At 36.9% G+C, this 19915-nt stretch overlaps 1 protein-coding gene across 4 annotated transcripts in view; it reads left to right on the top strand.

Moving 5' to 3' along the window:
• Positions 1–19915, top strand: part of VWA8 (von Willebrand factor A domain containing 8) — a 473608-nt gene that overhangs the window by 256697 nt on the left and 196996 nt on the right. For all 4 annotated transcript variants that reach the window (XR_010318190.1, XM_003412602.4, XM_064270072.1 and 1 more), the window contains exons 22-26: positions 6651–6726; positions 8776–8911; positions 11529–11648; positions 15559–15764; positions 17197–17348. Coding sequence is in view for 3 of the 4 variants with exons in the window: in XM_003412602.4 (XP_003412650.2) it covers positions 6651–6726; positions 8776–8911; positions 11529–11648; positions 15559–15764; positions 17197–17348 (690 nt within the window). In the remaining variant the exon portion in view is untranslated. The remainder of the gene's footprint in view (positions 1–6650; positions 6727–8775; positions 8912–11528; positions 11649–15558; positions 15765–17196; positions 17349–19915) is intronic.

The following is a 19915-nucleotide window of genomic DNA, read 5'->3' as shown; positions in this document are numbered from 1 at the left end:
CTGTATAATGCTGTTCATATTCTCTCTTTCTGTCCATTTTTATCTGCATTGATTTCTGCTCTACTGTGTTCCCTCATATGTTCTATCTTAATTCCCGCAGTAAAGATGATTAATCTTGGGCTTTGGGAAGTTGAGTGATTGACCAAGCTAGAAGAAAGGCTCGGATTTAGCCCAGTGCTGTTTCTAACCAACGTTGTAGTAATCATAGCTCATTTGGGTCTTCCCTTTCTCTATTGTTGGTAAAACTGCTTATGGTAATGACTTTCTGCTTGAAAGCCTGAGGTAAATTTCTTTCCCAATATGGCAGAATAAATTTCCCGGTTTTATTCAGCAGAGAGCTGGGAATGTGTGTAATCATTGCTTAGCTCTTACACTTGTAGGTACAATGCTCTTTTTTTATTAGCGGTAATGATTTTCAGTGCTCTTTACCTTTATCCCATTGCTTATTTTGAAGTAAGTCTTGGGAAAATGATGGTTTGGATGATGCCATGAACCCTTCCTCACTTGAAAAATATCTTTAGATGGAATTTACTTCTCAATCAGTAATGTTACATTTATAGCTTATTGGTAAAAAAAAATTACAGTTTAATTCTATTTTTATAACTCATCCTTTTTAAAATGTTAAGCAGATATTTGTTATATGCTGTGTTACACACTGTATACCGTATTCTACCCTTTCTTTCTTGTCCTTGGTTTATATTAATGAGTGGACTATTCCTATTTTCTTTAATGAACTATAAAGTTACAGAGGTTTTTTGTTAGCTATTTGAAACTCTTGTGTGTCTACTTTCTTTCTTCTTTTTTTCCTTTAAATATTGTGTTTTGGTGAAAGTCTACACAGCAAGTTAGGTTTCCATTTAATGACTTCTATACATATTTTCCAATAATATTGGTTATTTTTTGAAATTGTGTTAACATTCTCATCTTCCTTCATCTTATGTTTAACTATTTGATTGTTTTTCTAAAGAAAGCTAACTATAAATCAATTCAAATGTAACTCATTAAAATATCGTGTTCAAAATAAAGATCACTACCATTTCTTTACACAAATTTGTGTTAAAAATATGATGTTTTGAAATCTTTTGCTCGTCAGTAAACTAGTGGATATTATCTTAATGTACCTTCACCAGCAACATTTTAGAAAAGATTGTGCTTGCTCTTTAGAAGCTAATTTTCTTTCCTTATTTTGAAAAAACTTGGTCTTTACACAGTTTTATTACTTTTATTGCATTTGAGATCATTTAAAATTAACTTTGAAACATTGATGACTTTCAATTTAAAAAAGAAAAACCTTAAATCACAGAGTTAAAAGGATAGAGTTCAGCACAGTATTTCTTTGAGTGGCCCTTTTATTGACACCAACTTTGATAGACAGCTTGAGTTTGTAAGGGAGTAAGAAGTGAGAACAAGTGGTGATAACATAAATGTCAGCAGTTAGCTGAACGTTCTAATTAGTTCATCAAACATTCCTAGTAACTGCCATGCACCGGAAAGGCACCTCTTTGCTAAACTCTAGGCTCAAGAAGTATGATTGAGGTGTGTTTTAACTTTTCTTCCCCCAGTATTGTTGAAATTGTTGCACCTAATTAAACTTTTATTAGTTTATATTTCAAAGCTGTTCTTTAGAAGAACAGATCAAACTAGAATTGAAATTGTAGCAAGTAAAATATTCCCTGGGGGTCAATTGCTTATTTATGTGGAGAATTAGTATCTTTTGGTCTAAGATGCTCATCAGTGAAGAGCAATGGGTTTTATCAGATACTTTCTGAAAAAGAATCATTGTATTGTCTTTAAAAGTTGATATGGTACGCTTGAAGAAAACTTCCATACATCAGAAAACATGAGTGAAAAAACAAGGCACACTGGGTAAAGATATTTACAGCCTAGAGAGACAAAGCACTAGTATCCTGAATATTGAACTCCTGCAAATAAGACAAAGACAAGTGATATAAAAAAAAAGTAATGGATAAAAGATATGACATGGGAATTCCCAGAAGAGGGACGTCAAATGGCTAATAGGTACATGAGAAAGTGCTCAACCTTACTTGTAGTTAGGGAAATACTAACTAAAATAATAAGGAAACACTATAGGGTTGCTTTCTTTTTTTTTTTATAGGGTTGCTTGGAGCCCTAGTGGTGCAGTGGTTAAGAGCTTGGCTGCTCCTTGGGAACACTATGGGGCATTCTACTCTGTCCTGTAGGGTGACTATGAGTCGGAATTGGCTCCATAGCAATGTTTTGGGTTTTTTTTCCCCCTTTTATACTTTCAATATGAGTCAGAATTGACTCGATGGCAACGGGTTTGGTTGTGCTTTAACATTTATCTGATTAGAAAAATTTAAAAGGCCGATATCACCTAGTATTGGCAAAGATGTTGAGCAACAGAAACTCCTCTACTGCTGATGCTAGTGGAAATTGGTCCAGTTTAGCAGTATCACTAAAGTCAAGGTTATCCAGCAAGTCCACTCTAGGTGTATATTCTAGAGAAACTCTTTTATATGTGCAATCAGGGACATGTTGAAAAATATTCGTAACAACAATGATTATGACAGCCAAAAATAGAAAAAAATAAAAATGTCCCTCAGGAAAAGAATGCGTAAATAAATCAATTCACTCAATGAAATACTATAAAGCAGTGAAAATGAGTGAATGAGAACTACATTTATTGACTTGTATAAATCGCAAAACAAAATTTGTGCAAGAAAAGTTGCAGAATGATGTGTACAATATGAGTATGACACTAATATAATGCTTAGAGCCCGTAACAACACTAGTTGTTGATTCTCAACCTTTTCAAACATAGAGAAAGCATGAAAAACACATTTGGGATTAATAAACCCCAAATTCAGGAGGGAGAAAGGAAATGAAATTGGAGAGGGCTTCAAATGCATTTGTCATGTATTCTTTTATTTGTTGAAATTATCCATTAAAAAAGGAGGAGGGACAGTTGATATGCAGCCTGAGACAATGGGTATTTCACTTTGTCACTTACTAAGTTGAGGCTTATAACGTAATAGGATACTTAGTATCTTGGAAAACAAGCTTTTGTATTTTATTTTTTATTTTAAGTACTATGAGAGGGTATTGGGTTTTTTTTTCTAATATATATAGGGAAACCTACAGAAAAATAAGCTAACCCCTTTTTTAACTCAATATAATTTTACATATTTTACTAACCTTTGCTTTTCCTTTGATGTGTAAGATGAAAAAATCAATAAGAACAGAACAATTCCATTTTTCTCCTTTCTCACAGAATACTCCACTGAAAGCCATGTTTCCCTTTTGTTATTTACCCTCATTTGTAGTCTTTTTCAGAAATCATCTGATTTTTGCTTGTTCCCTCAAAGCTATGGTTATTTCTAGCACAAAAGTCCCTTGAAAAATCTAATTTTAGACAAGATATGTACTATCAGAATTCAGGTGTCATAGAGCAATTTCATTTGCCTTTTTAAAGTTGGAACTTAGCTTGAAACTACTGTTCTTAATCCGTTTTGAAGGACTGTAATTATGACGGTAACAATTTCTCCTTTTTACTGACAATGATGCAAGAGTTCCTTTTTCCTTTTTGGTGCTGGAAGGTGTCATATTGTTGCCCATTAAATACGTGACAGCTGAGGTGAGAAGTTCATTGTGTTGCTATAAAAATCTGTGTGAACGCATCTTTTTTCCCTTTCTCGCCCACCCCCCTCCTCTATTGCTAGAATATTAACAGTGAATTTAAGTGAGACTAATTAAACTCTGTTCTTGATTTGTTCAAAACTCTTAAAACTTAATTTGCTAACAAAAAAGATAACATAAACTATGTCCTACAGTAAATTTACCAGACCCAGGAATACAGAAAATGGGTATATGACTATATGTCATTGTGTTGCATTAGAAACATTTCACTCACACTAAATGTTGATGAACCAAAAAAAAAAAAAAAAACACTGCCCTTGTGTTGATTCTGACTCATAGTGATCCCATACGGTTTCCGAGGCTATAACTGTCGATGGAAGCAAGCTGCCACATCTTTCTCCAGCAGAGCCACTGGTGGTTTCAAACCACCAACATTTTGGTTAGCAGTTAGTCACTTTAAGCACTGCACCACTAGGGTGGTCAAAGTTGATAAGCACTGATAAGTTGTCACAATATCTTCTCACTTTCCTTAATGTTTCCAAGGCTTTATTCCAGACACTGTTTGACTTTTGTAGAAGATGAAAGAATAATGTTGAATTCATTGAAAAAAGTAGCATAAGGGCCACAGAAAGCAGTAGATCATGGGAACAGGTGCCACGCCAGTGGGGAGCTTGGAAACAGGGATTAGGAATGGTTATAAGCCAGACCCCTGGGGGATTAACTAAGCAACCAGTCACCATTCTGTCAAGTTAGAGGGAGAAGCCTTTCAAGGTTGGTGCAAATGAGGCAACCAATCAGGAGTCTAGAAACTTCCAGTGTCAATAATTATATTGCCAACATGTCTGCTGAAGCCCTTGTGGATAAGGACTCTGCTGCAGAAGCCGCCTGCTAAATAAAAAATCAGAATTCTACTCAGTGGAGTCCATGATGGACAAAAACCATCTCCCCTTCAGCCTCATGACTGGTCAACTGAAGTGTACTTGCTGGATATGATGTACTTTCTGATACAAACTTATGGATATACAGGAAGATTCCTTACTTCTGAGAGAGTCAGCCTTAATCTAACCCAGCATTTACTAATGTGGGCTCTGTAGCTCAAGAAAAGGTTTACACAGAAAGAAACATTCTTTGATGGTTACAAGGATGGGGAAAGGGGGAAGGGAAATCACTAACTAGATAGTAAACAAGAGACAACTTTGGTGAAGGGAAAGACAACATACAATATAGGGGAAGTCAGCACAACTTGACCAAAGCAAAGTTGTAGAAGTTTCCTAGACAAATCCAAACACCTCGAGGGACTAAGTTGCTGGGGCTCAGGGCTGGCATAATATAGTTGGTGAGGAAAATGTTCTGTATCCCACTTTGGTGAGTAGTGTCTGAGGTCTTAAAAGCTTGCAAGTGGCAATCTAAGATACATCTGTTGATCTCATCCCTTCCGGAGCAAAGGATAATGAAGAAAAACAAAGACACAAGGGAAATATTAGCCCAAAGGACTAAAAGACCACATGAACCAGAGCCTCTACCAGCCTGAGACCAGAAGAACTAGATGGTGTCCAGCTACCACCACTGACTGCTCTGACAGGGATTACAACAGAGAGGTCCAGACAGAGTGGAAGAAAAATATAGAAGAGAATTCAAACTCATGAGAAAAGGCCAGGCTTACTGGTCTGACTGAGACTGGAGGAACTCCCCAAACTATGGCCCCTGGACACTCTGCTAACTCAGAACTGAAACCACCCCTGAAGTCCACTTTTCAGACAAAGACTAGACAGGCCTATAAAAACAAACAATAACACATGTGAGGAACTTGCTTCTTAGTTCAATCAAATATAAGAGACCAAACGGGCAACTCCTGCCCAAAAGCAAGACGAGAAGGCAGAAACAGGAACTGGACAAATGAACACAGGGAACCCATGGTAGAAAGGGGGAGCATATTCTTGCATTGTGGGGATTACAACCAATGTCACAAAACAATATATAAATTTTTGAATGAGAAACTAACTTGAGCTGCAAACTTCCACCTAAAGCACAATAAAATAAAGTACAAAAATGAGCGACAAGGTAGATATGATCTATACCCTTACATCTTTTAGTTTGTGCAAAAAGATAGGTATTAAAATAACTATGATACAGTTTGCTAAGGGCTAAGATAGAGGAATCCAGGGTTCAAAGGAAGCATATAGCAAGAGCACCTAACCTGGTCTGAAAAGGGGCAAAGAAGAGATTTACAAGAAACACCACTTATCTAAAACCTGAAGATCAATTAGAAGTTAGACAGGCAAGTAACTTTCAGTCATCAGAACAGCAACAACAACAACAAATGGCTAAACGTGGCGTGTAATTATGCTCCTACTGTCTGACAGGTACTATGGTAGATACTTTTTAAACATTATATCAGGGGACCTCCTGGGTGGGTTTTATTACTTGCCTAAGCTCATACGGTTAATAAGTGGCCAGAACCAGAATTTGAATCCTGATTGGTCTGACTCCAAGGTCCTCTTTCCCCTACCCCACAACAAAAACCTGCTGCCGTTGAGTCTATTCTGACTCATAGTGACCCTATAGGACAGAGTAGAACCTCCCCATAGGGCTTCCAAGGAGCAGCTGGTGGATTCGAACTGCCGCCCGGTTAGTTAGCAGCCGAGTTCTTAACTACTGTGCCACCAAGGCTCCTAGCATGCCACAGTCATCACCAAACTTGCAATCAAAATTAATTTTAAATAAGGTGTTATATATATGTATGTGTATTAAATTATTTATATATCACTCAGGAGATAATTTTGAGGAGTGAAATGGTCACAAGAGAAATTACCAGAAGGAGAAAGAGAAGAACCCGGATAATCTGTAAACCTGGGTTAATTCCCAAAGTGCTATTGCTGAATGGAATTTCAGCTGCTATTTTTATTCATCTTAGGAAAAGCAGGATGGTGAACAAGAAGAAAAAAGAAGTGCTCTTGTGTTATGTTTTTATTCATGATCAAACATCGGCCCATTTCCTTATTAACCATAAGATGTATTGGTTTAACTTTCAGGGACACCACAGTGCAAACCCTTACTCTTCAACCTTCTGTTAAAGATGGACTTATTGTGTATGAAGACTCGCCTTTGGTTAGTAATCCAATTATATGAATATTTTAGCTATATTTTTGGAATGATAGTTATATTTTAGCCTTGGAGAGGGAAAAATCTCCCATAAATTCTAATATATTTTAGTCTAACTGGAACAGTACTTGTTCATGTGTCATATGGACAGGAGATATTTAAATGTGGATTATTGTGAAAAGAACATGTTTTATTCTCATCTCTCTTCAGAATGAGAGATTCAGGGAATGACAGAAATCCTCTATTGATTTCTTTTGCTTTCCAGAATTTTTTTAAAAAAGCTTGCTGTTGTTTTGAAATGTGTAGTTTGAAATTAGGGAGTGTTTCTAGAATGCTTTTTAAAATGCTTTGTTTTGGGTAGCTGGGAAGATCCAGTCCTCAGGTTCCCCACATAAGACCCAAAGAAATCCTGGACACCCAAGGGTGTCCCTCTGTGCGGACAATTCCTTCACAGCAACAGCACAAATAAGCCATCATGGGAACCTCAGTGGCCCAGACTCTTTAGCATCTCATGTTTGAATTCTCCTAGGTTGGCTTCTACGTTACCTGAATAGAGATTAAAAGCTGGGGTTAGGACAGAAGCTATACTTTTTCTCTCAATATTATTTCAATTTATTGTTACCATAAAATAAAAAATATCAGCTTTTTTTTAGAAAGTGGAATACAATTCTTGTAGTAGAGGGGATCACCTATTTCTTACCTGTATTTCCATAAAATTACCCCCAAAACTAAGCAATCAGATTTTTTTGATATAGGCCACTTTATGTTATGAGATATCTCTTACTATTTAAAGCAAAGTCTTTGGATTCACATTTAAATTTATTGAGTATTCCCTCCTACTTACCTCTAGGAAATGTTTTAAAGAATTCTTGCTAGCTTTTTTTCTTTCCTTTTTTTTTTTTTTATAATGCCACCATTACCCATTCACCAAAGACCCAGGACTCTTCTTATTTTCTCTCCTCCCATCTAAGCAGTTGCCAAGACTATATATCCTACTTCTGCAGAACCCTTCATATCAGTCTAACCCTTTTATTCCATTGTTTTTTTCCATGCCCTCCCCCAAAAAACAGGTCCCAAACCACTTCATAACCAAATTATTATGATAATCCTTTCAGACTATTCAGCACGTTGCTACCAGATTAAATGTCTCAAAATATAGTCTAAGTACCATTTCTGTCACGTCAGAACTCACAGGTCCTTAACTGCATCCCATTACTTCATGAGGTGCAAGCCCTGGTGGCACAGGTTAAGCCACTTGGCTGCTAACTGAAACCTGGGCAGTACAAACCTACCTAATGGCTCCACAGCAAAAAGACCTGGCAATCTGCTCCTGTAAAGATTACAGCCTAGAAGACCCTATGGGGCAGTTCTACTTTGTCACGTGGGGTTACTATGAGTCGGAATCAACTCAGTACCCAATAACAACAAGAGCTTAATGAGGTAAAGTACGTATTTTTTGGTTTGCTAATCAAGTGGTTAGCAGTAGGGACTCAACCTACCTTCCAGTCCCTTTTTTCTCTTTTCTTCCATCTATACTTCAACCAGACTATTCATGTTCCCTTCTCCCTAAGTATGCCTGAAGGTTTATTGAGTTTGACATTTTACTCACGTTGTCTTGAATACCCACCTCTTCACCACTATTCATTTTTGTCTGTTAAAATCGTACATTCTTTTGAGAGTGGTAGCAAACGCAATGTCTCATATTTACAATTAACTGTGATGCCTTGCTCCTTTTAGCCCCATGGCCCTATAATTTCTCTATTTGTTGTACTTGTTTTAAATATTCCCTACCTGGCATGTGAAATATTATTGGTCATCACCACTAATATTAAAGGGAAATAAAGAGATTACTCTAGAGTTAGTAGTTTTGGGGAGTACATGAAGCTTATGATGGAGATAAGTTTTATGTCCAGCGCTCCCGCAGACTTTTTTTGTGATAGCGCACATAATGCCTTAAATAAAACCAACTATTATAAATCCAAAGCAGTAAGTGATGAAGTTTTAGAGATGATTCCTTTCATTCGTTTGTTTATGACAAACTTTCTGTCGTCGAAGGTTAAAGCAGTCAAGGTGGGCCATGTTCTGGTGGTGGATGAGGCAGACAAGGCTCCAACAAACGTCACCTGTATTTTAAAAACTCTAGTGGAAAATGGAGAAATGATTCTAGCAGATGGACGACGCATTGTTGCAAGTGAGTACAAAATAAGCAACTTTTTCCTTTAACAAATGAAAAATATTACATCTCTGGTAAGAAAGCCACAGACTTAGCTGGCACCTTATAATAAGCAACAAGCCCAGGTTCAATGTTACTCAAATTGTCTGTTTTGACAGTCATTTATAAAAACTAATACTTTTGAATCTAGCTTCATCAGTTTCATTTTTTGTAGCCAGAGAACATCTCTTAAAATTTCAAAAGTAGGAGTCAGACAAACAGCTTCATATTTTTTACTTAGAGAATACCAACACACTGGCCTTATTATGTTCTTCTTTCAGTTATTTGTATGATTTATTTTTTTCTTGCTGTCTGAATTTTTTTTAACATCTCTGGCATATTTTTAGTAAAATCTACTCATAATATTAAAACCAAGTTTTGGGGTACCTCATACCACCAAGAAACAAGAGCCAGGAGAATAGTGTGTCCTTTGGACCTGGGGCCCCTGTGCTGAGAAGCTCCTCTGCCAGGGGAAGATTGATGACAAGGACCTTCCTCCAGAGGCGACAGAGAAAGCCTTCCCCTGGAGCTGATGCCCTGAAATTGAACTTTTAGCTTACTAGACTGTGAGAAAATAAATTTCTCTTTTTAAAGCCAAATAAGACCAAACAAACCAAGTTTTAGTATTATGACATTTTATTGTATATTATGTATAGTGTGTATTTATATGCATATATATACACGTGTATGTGTATTTATACACATATACGTACATAAAAACATTACACATACATACCCCAGGAAAAAGTTATACTTGAATCATCCTGTGTTGTGAATTGTCTTCTTTCTATTCTTTTTGTGGGGCGGGGGGGCACGGCTAGGGAAAATGTCGATAGGTGAACCTCATCAGTCTATTTAACCTACAAAGGAAAATTACGTTTGTTGAATGCAATGTGAGAACATCTCTAGTTTTTAATTTCAAATTTTTGTGTCCTGAGAAGACTTGAAAATCTAGAACTAGCCTTTGAAAATATGTAGCCAATAGCAGGACAACCAGACAAGTTGAAACTGATAACCAAAATCTTCAATACTAAAAGAGCCATAAAGAGGGAGCCGTTAAGAGCTGGTGCCCTGAATTTGGATTTCTAGCCTACTAGTCTGTGAAAGAATAAACTTCTGTTTATTAAACTAAAAAAAAAAAAAGAGGGCTCCACTGAAAACATACCAGTGCGTCACTGCAGAGATGTCGCCCTTGGACACCATCATTGCAAAATTGCCATTTTTGAGCCTAGGAAACGAGTACCAATAAAAGTATTCTAATATTTCAGTTACACAAGTGAATTTATTGGAAAACGACAATTTGCGTTAGACAACCCTGAATGCTGTCTCTTAAAAGGCCACTGAGACCTGTAGGATTAGAATTCCATCTCCCCATTTTAGAGACAGCATGAAGACTGTGAAATGGAAAGGAAGAAAGAGTTGCTGAAACAAAATCGCAGTTAGGAGTGATTGTCTCTGTGTAACCCTCACATTCTCTGATACGATTCAGAAGGATAGTCCAGAAATAAAGGAGTCATCATAATTTTCAAAGTCAAGCGTACTTGGAGTGACATTTTAAAATGAGAACCTTTGATGTTCGTTTGAATGTGTTTTCCTAAACCATTACTTCTAGAGCTGTTTTTTATTTTCTTTAATTTTCATTTTTTATTGTTTTAATTAGATTTTGCCAGTGGCCACCTACCCTTCTTACTTGCCACTACTAAAATTAATGAGGGTCAAGCAGTAAAACTATTGGTTGTAGTAGCATATGAATACTTGGCAGGTTGAAAGATTTCTTTTTGGTGCCATAAAAATTACAAGTGTAGGTTTTTGCAGACTTACCTCAAATAAAAACATAGGTGTTTCACAACTGTCATTTTAAAAGATGTTCAACTTAAGGCTAGGATTTAAATAAACCCAGATGGCAAGTGTTTCTTCTCAAAAATTTTGCTATCTTAAGTTATTGTTTGAACTAGCAGTTCTATCTGAAAGATACACCAGTCATGTACACCATTACGTAAAATGTAATATCCGTCCCTTTAGTACCTTAAGCAATTGCACAAAGAAAGCGCCAGTCAACTTGAGATCCCTTATTTTTAAGAATTCAAATTCAAGTAGAAACCCTTGTTTGGAAATAAACTAACAGTGCCCAAGTGAGCTGCCTAGATTTTTAAGACCTTAATTCTATATGGTTAGGTCACAATGTGCACAGTCTAACCATAATTCTCTTCCTATCTGGACAATGGCAGGCTATGTAGAAAACGATACAGCTGATTTGATGAAAACTAGAGAATGTGTGGATTATCCCTTGGGTATTCCTTGGATTATTCCATGTTATGGAATCTTAACTTTTTTTTTTTTTTGTAAAGGATGACAACATCTCAAGCCAGGTTTAAGCATTGTATGACAAAACTTGGACATTTGCTTTTTAGATGTACATTGAATTTGCATGAAAATGCAAGTTGCTGTACAATTTGGTATATGCTGTATCAGTCTTTTTTTAAGCAAATAATTGTGCAGTGTGACTACGTATATTATTTTAAAGGCTGTAACTTGATATTCTTGAGAATGATTAAATATCAATAGAGGATAAATAGTAAGAAATTTTGTTTTCCAGATTCTGCTAATGTGAATGGAAGAGAAAATGTTGTCGTGATTCATCCAGATTTTAGGATGATCGTTCTGGCCAACAGACCTGGATTTCCTTTCCTAGGCAATGATTTCTTCGGTACTTTAGGTAAAAAGAACAATGATAGTAACAACAACAATAGCAATAACAATAACGCTGTTCTCTTTGTAACAATGCTGTAATGGCCATCAGTGAGTGCTTACCATGTGTTCTGCTGTGTAATCATCAGAACCACCTTGTGTGTATATTTGTTCCCCCCACTTTAGAGAAGGAGAGTGTCTGATACAGAGACTGAATATAGAGTCAAGGAGTATATTTTAGTGTTTGGTTTTTGCCACATCCCTTAATTATAAAAAGATTTGAGGTCAGCTCTGAGGAGATTGATTCACACTGATGGGAGAGGCCCTGGAATAAACTTACTCATCAGGAGACTTTAGGGAGGACTCTCATACTCACCATGAAGCAGGCCTGCTCTCCCAGTCTGACCCCAAAACCATGGATCTGTGCAACAAGTACTCATTGAGCAGCCTTATAGACTAACCCAGGTTAGTTTCTGTGTTTTTTACTAAAAGCATAAAGCATTATTCTAATAACAAGTAAAAATGATGATGGTGATGACAGTAGTAATAATAAATATAATAATAATAATACACATTGAGCCCCTACTGAGAGCTGAACACTGTTTTAAGCACTTCACATGGATTAACTCATATAATCTTGCCTTCATTTTAAGAGGAAGAAACTAAGGTACAGAGAGATTAAGTAATTTGCCCAAGATTGCAAAGCTGACAGGTTAACAGGGCTCTTTTTGAACCCAGGAAGTATGGGTCCAGAATCTTTGCTCTTTACCATTTCATTATACTATCTTGAGGAGTTTAAATGCACAGTGCACAGGTGTATGTATATCGTATGTAAGACAAACAAGACCACAAGGACATACTTGCGTATCAAAATGTACACTACAGGCACCAAAAAAAAAAAATCAAAGGAGTCAAGGCTTCATTGTGCATGGGTATTTTAATTTAATATTTTGAATAGTTAATACAGTCCCACGGTTTATAAAATAATAAATGAAAACCAAATACCCATTTCCGTCAATTCGATTCCTACTCATAGTGACCATATAGGACAGAATAGAACTGCCCCATAGGGCTTCCAGGGAGTGCGTGGTGGATTCGAACTGCCAACCTTTTGGTTAGCAGCTGAACTCTTAACCGCTACGCCACCAGGGTTTCCAGCGATCCTATAGGACAGAGTAAAACTGCCCCATAGAGTTTCCAAGGAGTGGCTGGTGGATTCGAACTGCTGACCTTTGATTAGCAGCAGAGCTTAACCACTGTACCACCAGCACTCCAAACAGTAAATGTGCAAAGTCAATGCTCCTGTATCTGATCCACATTTGCCCTCGTCCCAATCCCCCTGTAAGAGGTAACCTTTTTTTTTTATTGCTTCCTTTGCTTCTTTCTGCTTAATCAAGCAAATGTGAATGTAGATTCTTTTTTTTTTTTCTCTCTCTCTCTCTTTTCACACAAAAGGTAGCAGATTATACAGACTGTTACCACATATTTTTTACCCAAAAATATGTCCTGGAGAACTTTCTTTATCGGTGCATACAGCGCCTCCTTGTTCTCTCTCTCTCTTTTTTGATAGCTGTGTTTTATGGAATATAGGAAACCCTGGTGGTGTAGTGGTTAAGTGCTATGGCTGCCAACCAAAGGGTTAGCAGTTGGAATCCACCAGGTAGGTGCTCCTTGGAAACCCAACGGGACAGTTCTGCTTTGCCCTGTAGGGTCACTATGAGCCGGAATCGACTTGACGGCAACAGGTTTTGGTTTTAGTGGATATTTAGATTGTTTTCTGCCTTTCACTCTTACAAACAATGTGAAGTAATACCTTGTATATACATAATTTCTCACATGCACAGGTATGGTCAAGAGTAAAATGCATACCTGACTAGGTGTCCTCTTTTTCTAAAATGAACATATTAGATAATGCAGGTTTATTTTCTTTAAATTCCTTTGGTCCCTGGTCTCTTGGATTATGAATCAGTAGAACTATACAAACTTCTTTTAATTAAATGTTTTAACAGCTTTATTGAAGTAGAGTTTACATACAATAAACTGCACATACTTAAGGCATACAGTTTTGTAAGTTTTGACATGTGTGTACACCTATGAAATCATCACCATCGTTAAGATAATGAACATATTCATCATCCCAGGAAGTTTTCTTGTACACCTTTGTGAGATCCCTCCTTCTGCCCTTCCATGCCACTCTGCCTTTCCTGGCAACCACTGATCTGCTTTTTGTCACTTTAGATTACTTTGCGTTTTCAGTTTTATGTAAATGGAATCACATAGCATACACCCTTCTTTGTCTGGCTGCTTTTACTCAGCATGATTATTTTGAGACTTATCCATGTTGTTGTGTGTATCAATAGTTTGTTCCCTTCTATTGCTGAGTACTATTCCATCGTGTGTATACACAGCAATTTCTTCACTCACTCACCTGTTCGTGGTCAACAGTTCCTGGCTATTACAAAGGAAGTCTTTGTGAGCATTCATGGGTAAGCCTTTGTATGCACTTATGCCTTCAGTACTCTTGGGTAAAGATCTAGGCATGGAATGGCGGGATCAATATCTAGGCATGGAATGGCGGGATCATTTGGTTGTTGTTGTTAGGTGCCGTTGAGTCAGTTCCAGCTCATAGTGACCCTGTGTACAACAGAACGAAACACCACCTGGGCCTGCACCATCCTCATGATTGTTGTTATACTTGAGACCACTGTTGCAACCGCTGTGTCAGTCCATCTCATTAAGGGTCTTCCTCTTTTTCGCTGACCCTTTACTTTACCAGCATGATGTCCCTCTCCAGGGACTGGTCCCTCCTGGTAATATGTCCAAACTATGAGAGATGAAGTCTTGCCATCCTTACTTCTAAGGAACATTCTGCCTGTACTTCTTCCAAGACAGCTGTGTTCATTCTTCTGGCACTCCATGGTATATTCAGTATTCTTCACCAGCACCATAATTCAAAGGCATCAATTCTTCTTCGGTCTTCCTTATTCGTTTCCCAGCTTTCGCATGCATATGAGGCGATTGAAAATACCATGGCTTGGGTCAGGCCTTAGTTCTTAAGTGACATCTTATTGTAGGCATATATTTAACTTTTGGGGAAACGGCCAAACTGTTTCCAAAGCAGTTGTGCCATTTTACATTCCCACCAGTAGTGTATGAGAGTTCCAGTTCATGAGAAATTCACTCCTGTTTTGAGTATAGGTTATATTTTTTTAGTACATTATCAGTTGCCTAAATTACAGATGAAATATTATGTTTCCAAAATCCTTTTTCTTCCCTTTAATTCAGACAATGTCTTTGCAGATTTCTTTCCCAAAACGAACCTAAAGAATATTGTAGCAATATAAATTGTTTAGAGAATCATGATACTAACTCCTCTGTTTTTAGTATACATTAAGTAACATTCATATGAGATAGATGTATACAACTTCTGAGAATATTCAAGATTTGTTAAAGTTAAAAAGGCAGTCTCAGAACCATATGAATAGTATTTTCCCATTAATGGAAAAAGAATAAGTCACCAAAACTTTAAAAAAAAATACTAATACATGTTTGGAAGAATAAATACACTGAACCGTTAACACTGGGTGCCTGTGGAAGGAAGTGGTATTGGCAGAAACACAAAGGCAACTTCCCCTTTTTACTCCTTATATTTGAGTACCTCCCAGTGAGCGTATGTTTATTATGTTATTTTGTTTTCAGAAAAAATATCCATGCAGAATAAAGCACACATCACCCAGTTTCCTCTTCTTCTGCTTTCTTCGTTGGCGTTCTTCTCTCTACCATCCTGTTGTTGGATGAACTTCCGTGCAGTTTTACAGATGTAAAAATACAAGTGTTTTGATGAGTAACCAGTGGCTCTTTAAACCATTATTCCATTTTGCCCTTGGCGTTGTAATGGTTTAAGTTGCACGTTCAAAGTGAATCTTTATGTTTTTCAGGTGACATTTTTAGCTGCCATGCAATTGATAATCCCAAACCCCACTCGGAGCTTGAGATGCTCAGACAGTACGGACCAGATGTGCCCGAGCCAATTCTTCAGAAGCTCGTGGCTGCCTTTGGAGAGCTGAGGAGCTTGGCTGACCAGGGGATTATTAACTATCCTTATTCTACCAGAGAAGTCGTCAACATAGTCAAACATTTACAGGTATGGCACACACCTGTGCATAAAGCTTTCGAAGATGCCATCAGTCTGGCTTTCTCCAACTGTGTCATTTTCACCAGGTCTTTCAATTTCTATAAATAACATAATGGTACAGATGACATGAAGTGTTTGTGATCTAAATTATAAATCTGGAAGGCCGATGAAAATTACCTGTTCAACCATTGAATTGAATTTGACAAGGTTCTACTCCATGGCTGCTACCAAGGAGCTAAGATATTTAGTGCAGATTTTTATTTATTTTGGGGTTGGGGGGGCAGCAGGTGAGAGAGTGGAGAAACCTTCCTATTATTTGACTTTCTACAATAATCATATGGTATCTGTGTAAAAAATATTTTCATTTTGAAAGCAAAAGACTTGGAGATAAAAAGCAAAGTAGGAACTGGACTAATGGTATTGACTATATACCTGTAAATATTACAAAGAAGTTTTACAAGATACAATTAAGTGGGCATGAGAATGAAATTCCTTGAGGCCATGTACAGTGTGTAGTTTACCTTGGTAAACAAAACAAAAATACATGTAAATTCTACTTATATTGCAAATAATGGTCTCTAAAATAGTCACTTTCTAATGATTTTTGACATCTGGCCCATCCCCAACACTCTAAGAAAGAAAAATAGAAATCCTTACTCTGCATATAAAGCCCTGATAAATCCAGTTCATCCAGCTCAGATCACAGTTCCTAAAGAAAATCAATGCAGGGTCAGTAACAGATCCGGAGGACACCAGCAGTGTAAATTCAGCTGTTTTTTCCCCTCTGCTATTCCTTATTTCTCTATCCTCTGTGCTTTTGATGTTCTCCTTCCCTTCTTTTCTTGTTCCTTAATCTTTTTCCATTTATTCATAGATCTGTGACTTCTCTAAATACTTCTGTGTAAATATTCACCACTCTGCTTTACTGACATAGCATCTTTACATTGGTCCATCAGGTGTTCCTTTTAAAGGCAGGAGATTTCCAAGAGCAGTGGAAGTCACAGCTTCAACATTTTAAATAAGAAGCTGCTCTCCCCCCATCCCCCAACTCTAATATTTATTCAAAGAGGAAGATAGTGTTAAGTCATGTGAGCAAACGTTAAAAGAGAAAGATGTATATATTCCTACTCTCTGGTGATCAGATTTAAAAAAAAAAAAAACAACCGAAACCCGTTGCTTTTGAGTCGATTCTGATAGGCTAGAGTAGAACTGCCCCATAGGGTTTCCAAGGAGTGGGTGGTGGGTTTGAACTGCCAGCCTTTTGGTTAGCAGCTGAGCTCTTAACCACTGTGTGACCAGGGCTCCAGTTATCTGATAACGGCCAGTAAATTTCTACGAAAGCTCAGTTGAATATTATTGTTCTATCAATTTTATAAATCTGTATTAAATTCTGTATTTTATTGAAGGTGTAATGAGGAATTCTTTTTGTTTTTTAACACAGAAATTTCCCACTGAAGGTCTCTCCAGTGTGGTTAGGAATGTGTTTGACTTTGATTCCTACAACAACGACATGAGGGAGATTTTGATTAGCACTTTGCACAAATACGGCATACCTATCGGAGCAAAACCCACAAGTGTGCAGCTGGCAAAGGAGTAAGGCAAACTCGCTGTTGTTGATTACGTACTCTTATGAGCATTACTGTTCTGATTGTCAAATGCTGATAATTCTCAATCTACTGCTATACTCTATTAATAAACGGGGTTGATGTGGAAATTACTTATCTCCACAAATAAACTCTTCAAATATATTCTGCTATTTGCTGGCTGGTCTTCAGTTAAATAGCATTATTCATAGGCCCGTGAATTGAGAATTTTAATTATTTTGAATCTGCCACGAGTAGACATAATGTAATCAAATAAAGGGAAATATTTGTTGAACAGCCTTGGCCCTTTTGTTGAATTACTAGGGGCCCCATCATTTCCCAACCCAGTGTCAAATCACTGTGCAAACATGAAAGCTCCGTAAAGGGGTTGTATGCATTCAGTTAAGATTTTCTTATTTATGTCATCAGGTATTTTTCTTTGGTAGTTTGTTAAATTCATTACCCTGTTAACTTAGATTAGATTTTTGGTTACTTCTTTCAACTGGAAGAACAAATGGGTTTGATTTTCACTTGGGCCAGTTGCCTGCTTTTCGTTTTGTAATCACTGGCTACCTACTTATCCTACTAAAGAGTCTTGCAGATACATTGTTGACGAGAAAGAGTGCGCAAAGTTTACCAGTAAAGTGATTAAAATCAGTACAGATTTACTGCTATAACTGAAGAAAGAGTTTTATGTATGCATATGTTAATGATAAAACATCTAATGCTATCATTGTCTATACAAAATAGCCAATTATCACAAATTCCCAAAGGATAATTATTACCTTTAAAGTAAATTATTATTCAACTTTAACCTCATATAGGAGGAACTGTCTACTTTTCCTTAGAAGAAGTTTGTTCAATACAACTCATTATTTAGTTCAGCTGTTAGTTCACATAGCTTCTGAGTGTATACATCCTTATTTATTTATTCTTTGAAGTCATTGTGAAAACTTACCAGAACATATGCCAATAAAAATAAATTATTAAAGTATTATGAATTTCTTAAAGAGAAACAAATATTTCCCTTTTGTGGTAAAAGCATAAGATGGAGTTATGTTAAAAGTTATCAGTATTTTTGTTTATGTTATTAATGAATGAGTAAATTCTTTTCAAGAAGAGTGATTTGTTGTCATTTGCTTTTCTGTGTATAGTACTATTTTATTGACTGACTAGTATTCCTTATGGGCATTTTGAAATTAGGCTGATAATTAAATGGGCATGGCGTATCTTTTAAGGAGCTGTGGTTGCACAGTGGTTAAGCGCATGGCTGCTAACTGAAAGATCAGCTGTTGGAATCCACTAGCCACTTGGAGGGAGAAAAGACTTGGCGATCTGTTTCTGTAAAGATTACATCCCTGGGAACTCTATAGGGAGTTTCTACTCTGTCTTACAGGGTCACTGTGAGTCGAAATTGACTCATTGGCAATGGGTTTAACATATCTTCCAAGTTAGAGAGTTCAAGAAATTGACTTTAATATGCAAATTCTATTAGTACTCATGTTTTTTTATTTCCTTTTTGTTTTTAATTGGGATATAGGGTGGTTTTTATTACCACTAACAAATTTACAAAATTAGAGTTTTAACTTCATGGAAACCAGGCTTGTGATTTAAAATTAGCTTTTCTTGTACTCTTACACAACTTGAGATAAAACTTAAAATACATGTTGGTGGGTAAGATCAATCGTAAGAGAATTTGATAATTTTAGTTTCTAAAGAAGACAGATAAAATGGTTGAACTAGTCATTATTTCCCTTACTTTTAACTGAAAAAATCTTGTTAGGACATGCTAATTCTTGCCATGGCGGCTTAATTCCAACTCTAGTACTTACTCATGAGTGGAATCAAAAGTATATTGAACGTGGAAACAATATGGTCACACTTATGCCTAAGATGGGGCTGGAAACTAGTTGTCCACCCACGGCATCTAGCTAAAAATAGGCTTACAGCAGATGTGGATGATGAGTGATTTTCCCATCGAGTAGGGGTGATACTTGGCTATAATTTGTACAACCATCCAAAGCATTTTTCCTCATCTGTAGGTTGCAATGGCTTAGGCAGCTCAAAAGCAATGATGTCATTGTATTGCCCTTTAGTGAAATCCACGGGTTCCACACCACTATGTCTATCAAATTATCAGCCTTGTACTTAAGGTAGCGTCGTAAAGTAAAAAAACAATGGCCTGGGTATTTAGCAGTCCTGCATTCATCCTGTATGCATGTGACAATATGCTTTTGTTTGGGTATTTGGCCTGAGTTCTGTTACTTTTTTTTCCCCCCCCAACAATGACATTTGAAACCCATGAGCCCAATTTTTTTTTTAAGAGTTCAGATTTTAACTCAAGTCTTCCTATCTTTGCTTATAGTACTGCCTTCCAAGCAGATGAGGACAGAGGCCTGCCCTCAAAGAGCTCACAGTTTAACCTTGGTCATGTGATTTTGGACGTTAATTTAACCAAATGGGTGCCCCGCTGGTAAAATGAGGGCATTTTGTTATAGATAGGATAGCCATATAATTGACCATCCCAAACAGGACACGCTTGAGAATGAAAAAAGAGCTATTAACAATTACTGTGCA

Source organism: Loxodonta africana, chromosome 17 (assembly GCF_030014295.1).
Source record: "Loxodonta africana isolate mLoxAfr1 chromosome 17, mLoxAfr1.hap2, whole genome shotgun sequence".
Taxonomy (NCBI): domain Eukaryota; kingdom Metazoa; phylum Chordata; class Mammalia; order Proboscidea; family Elephantidae; genus Loxodonta; species Loxodonta africana.
This window is presented reverse-complemented; position numbering and strand designations above follow the sequence as displayed.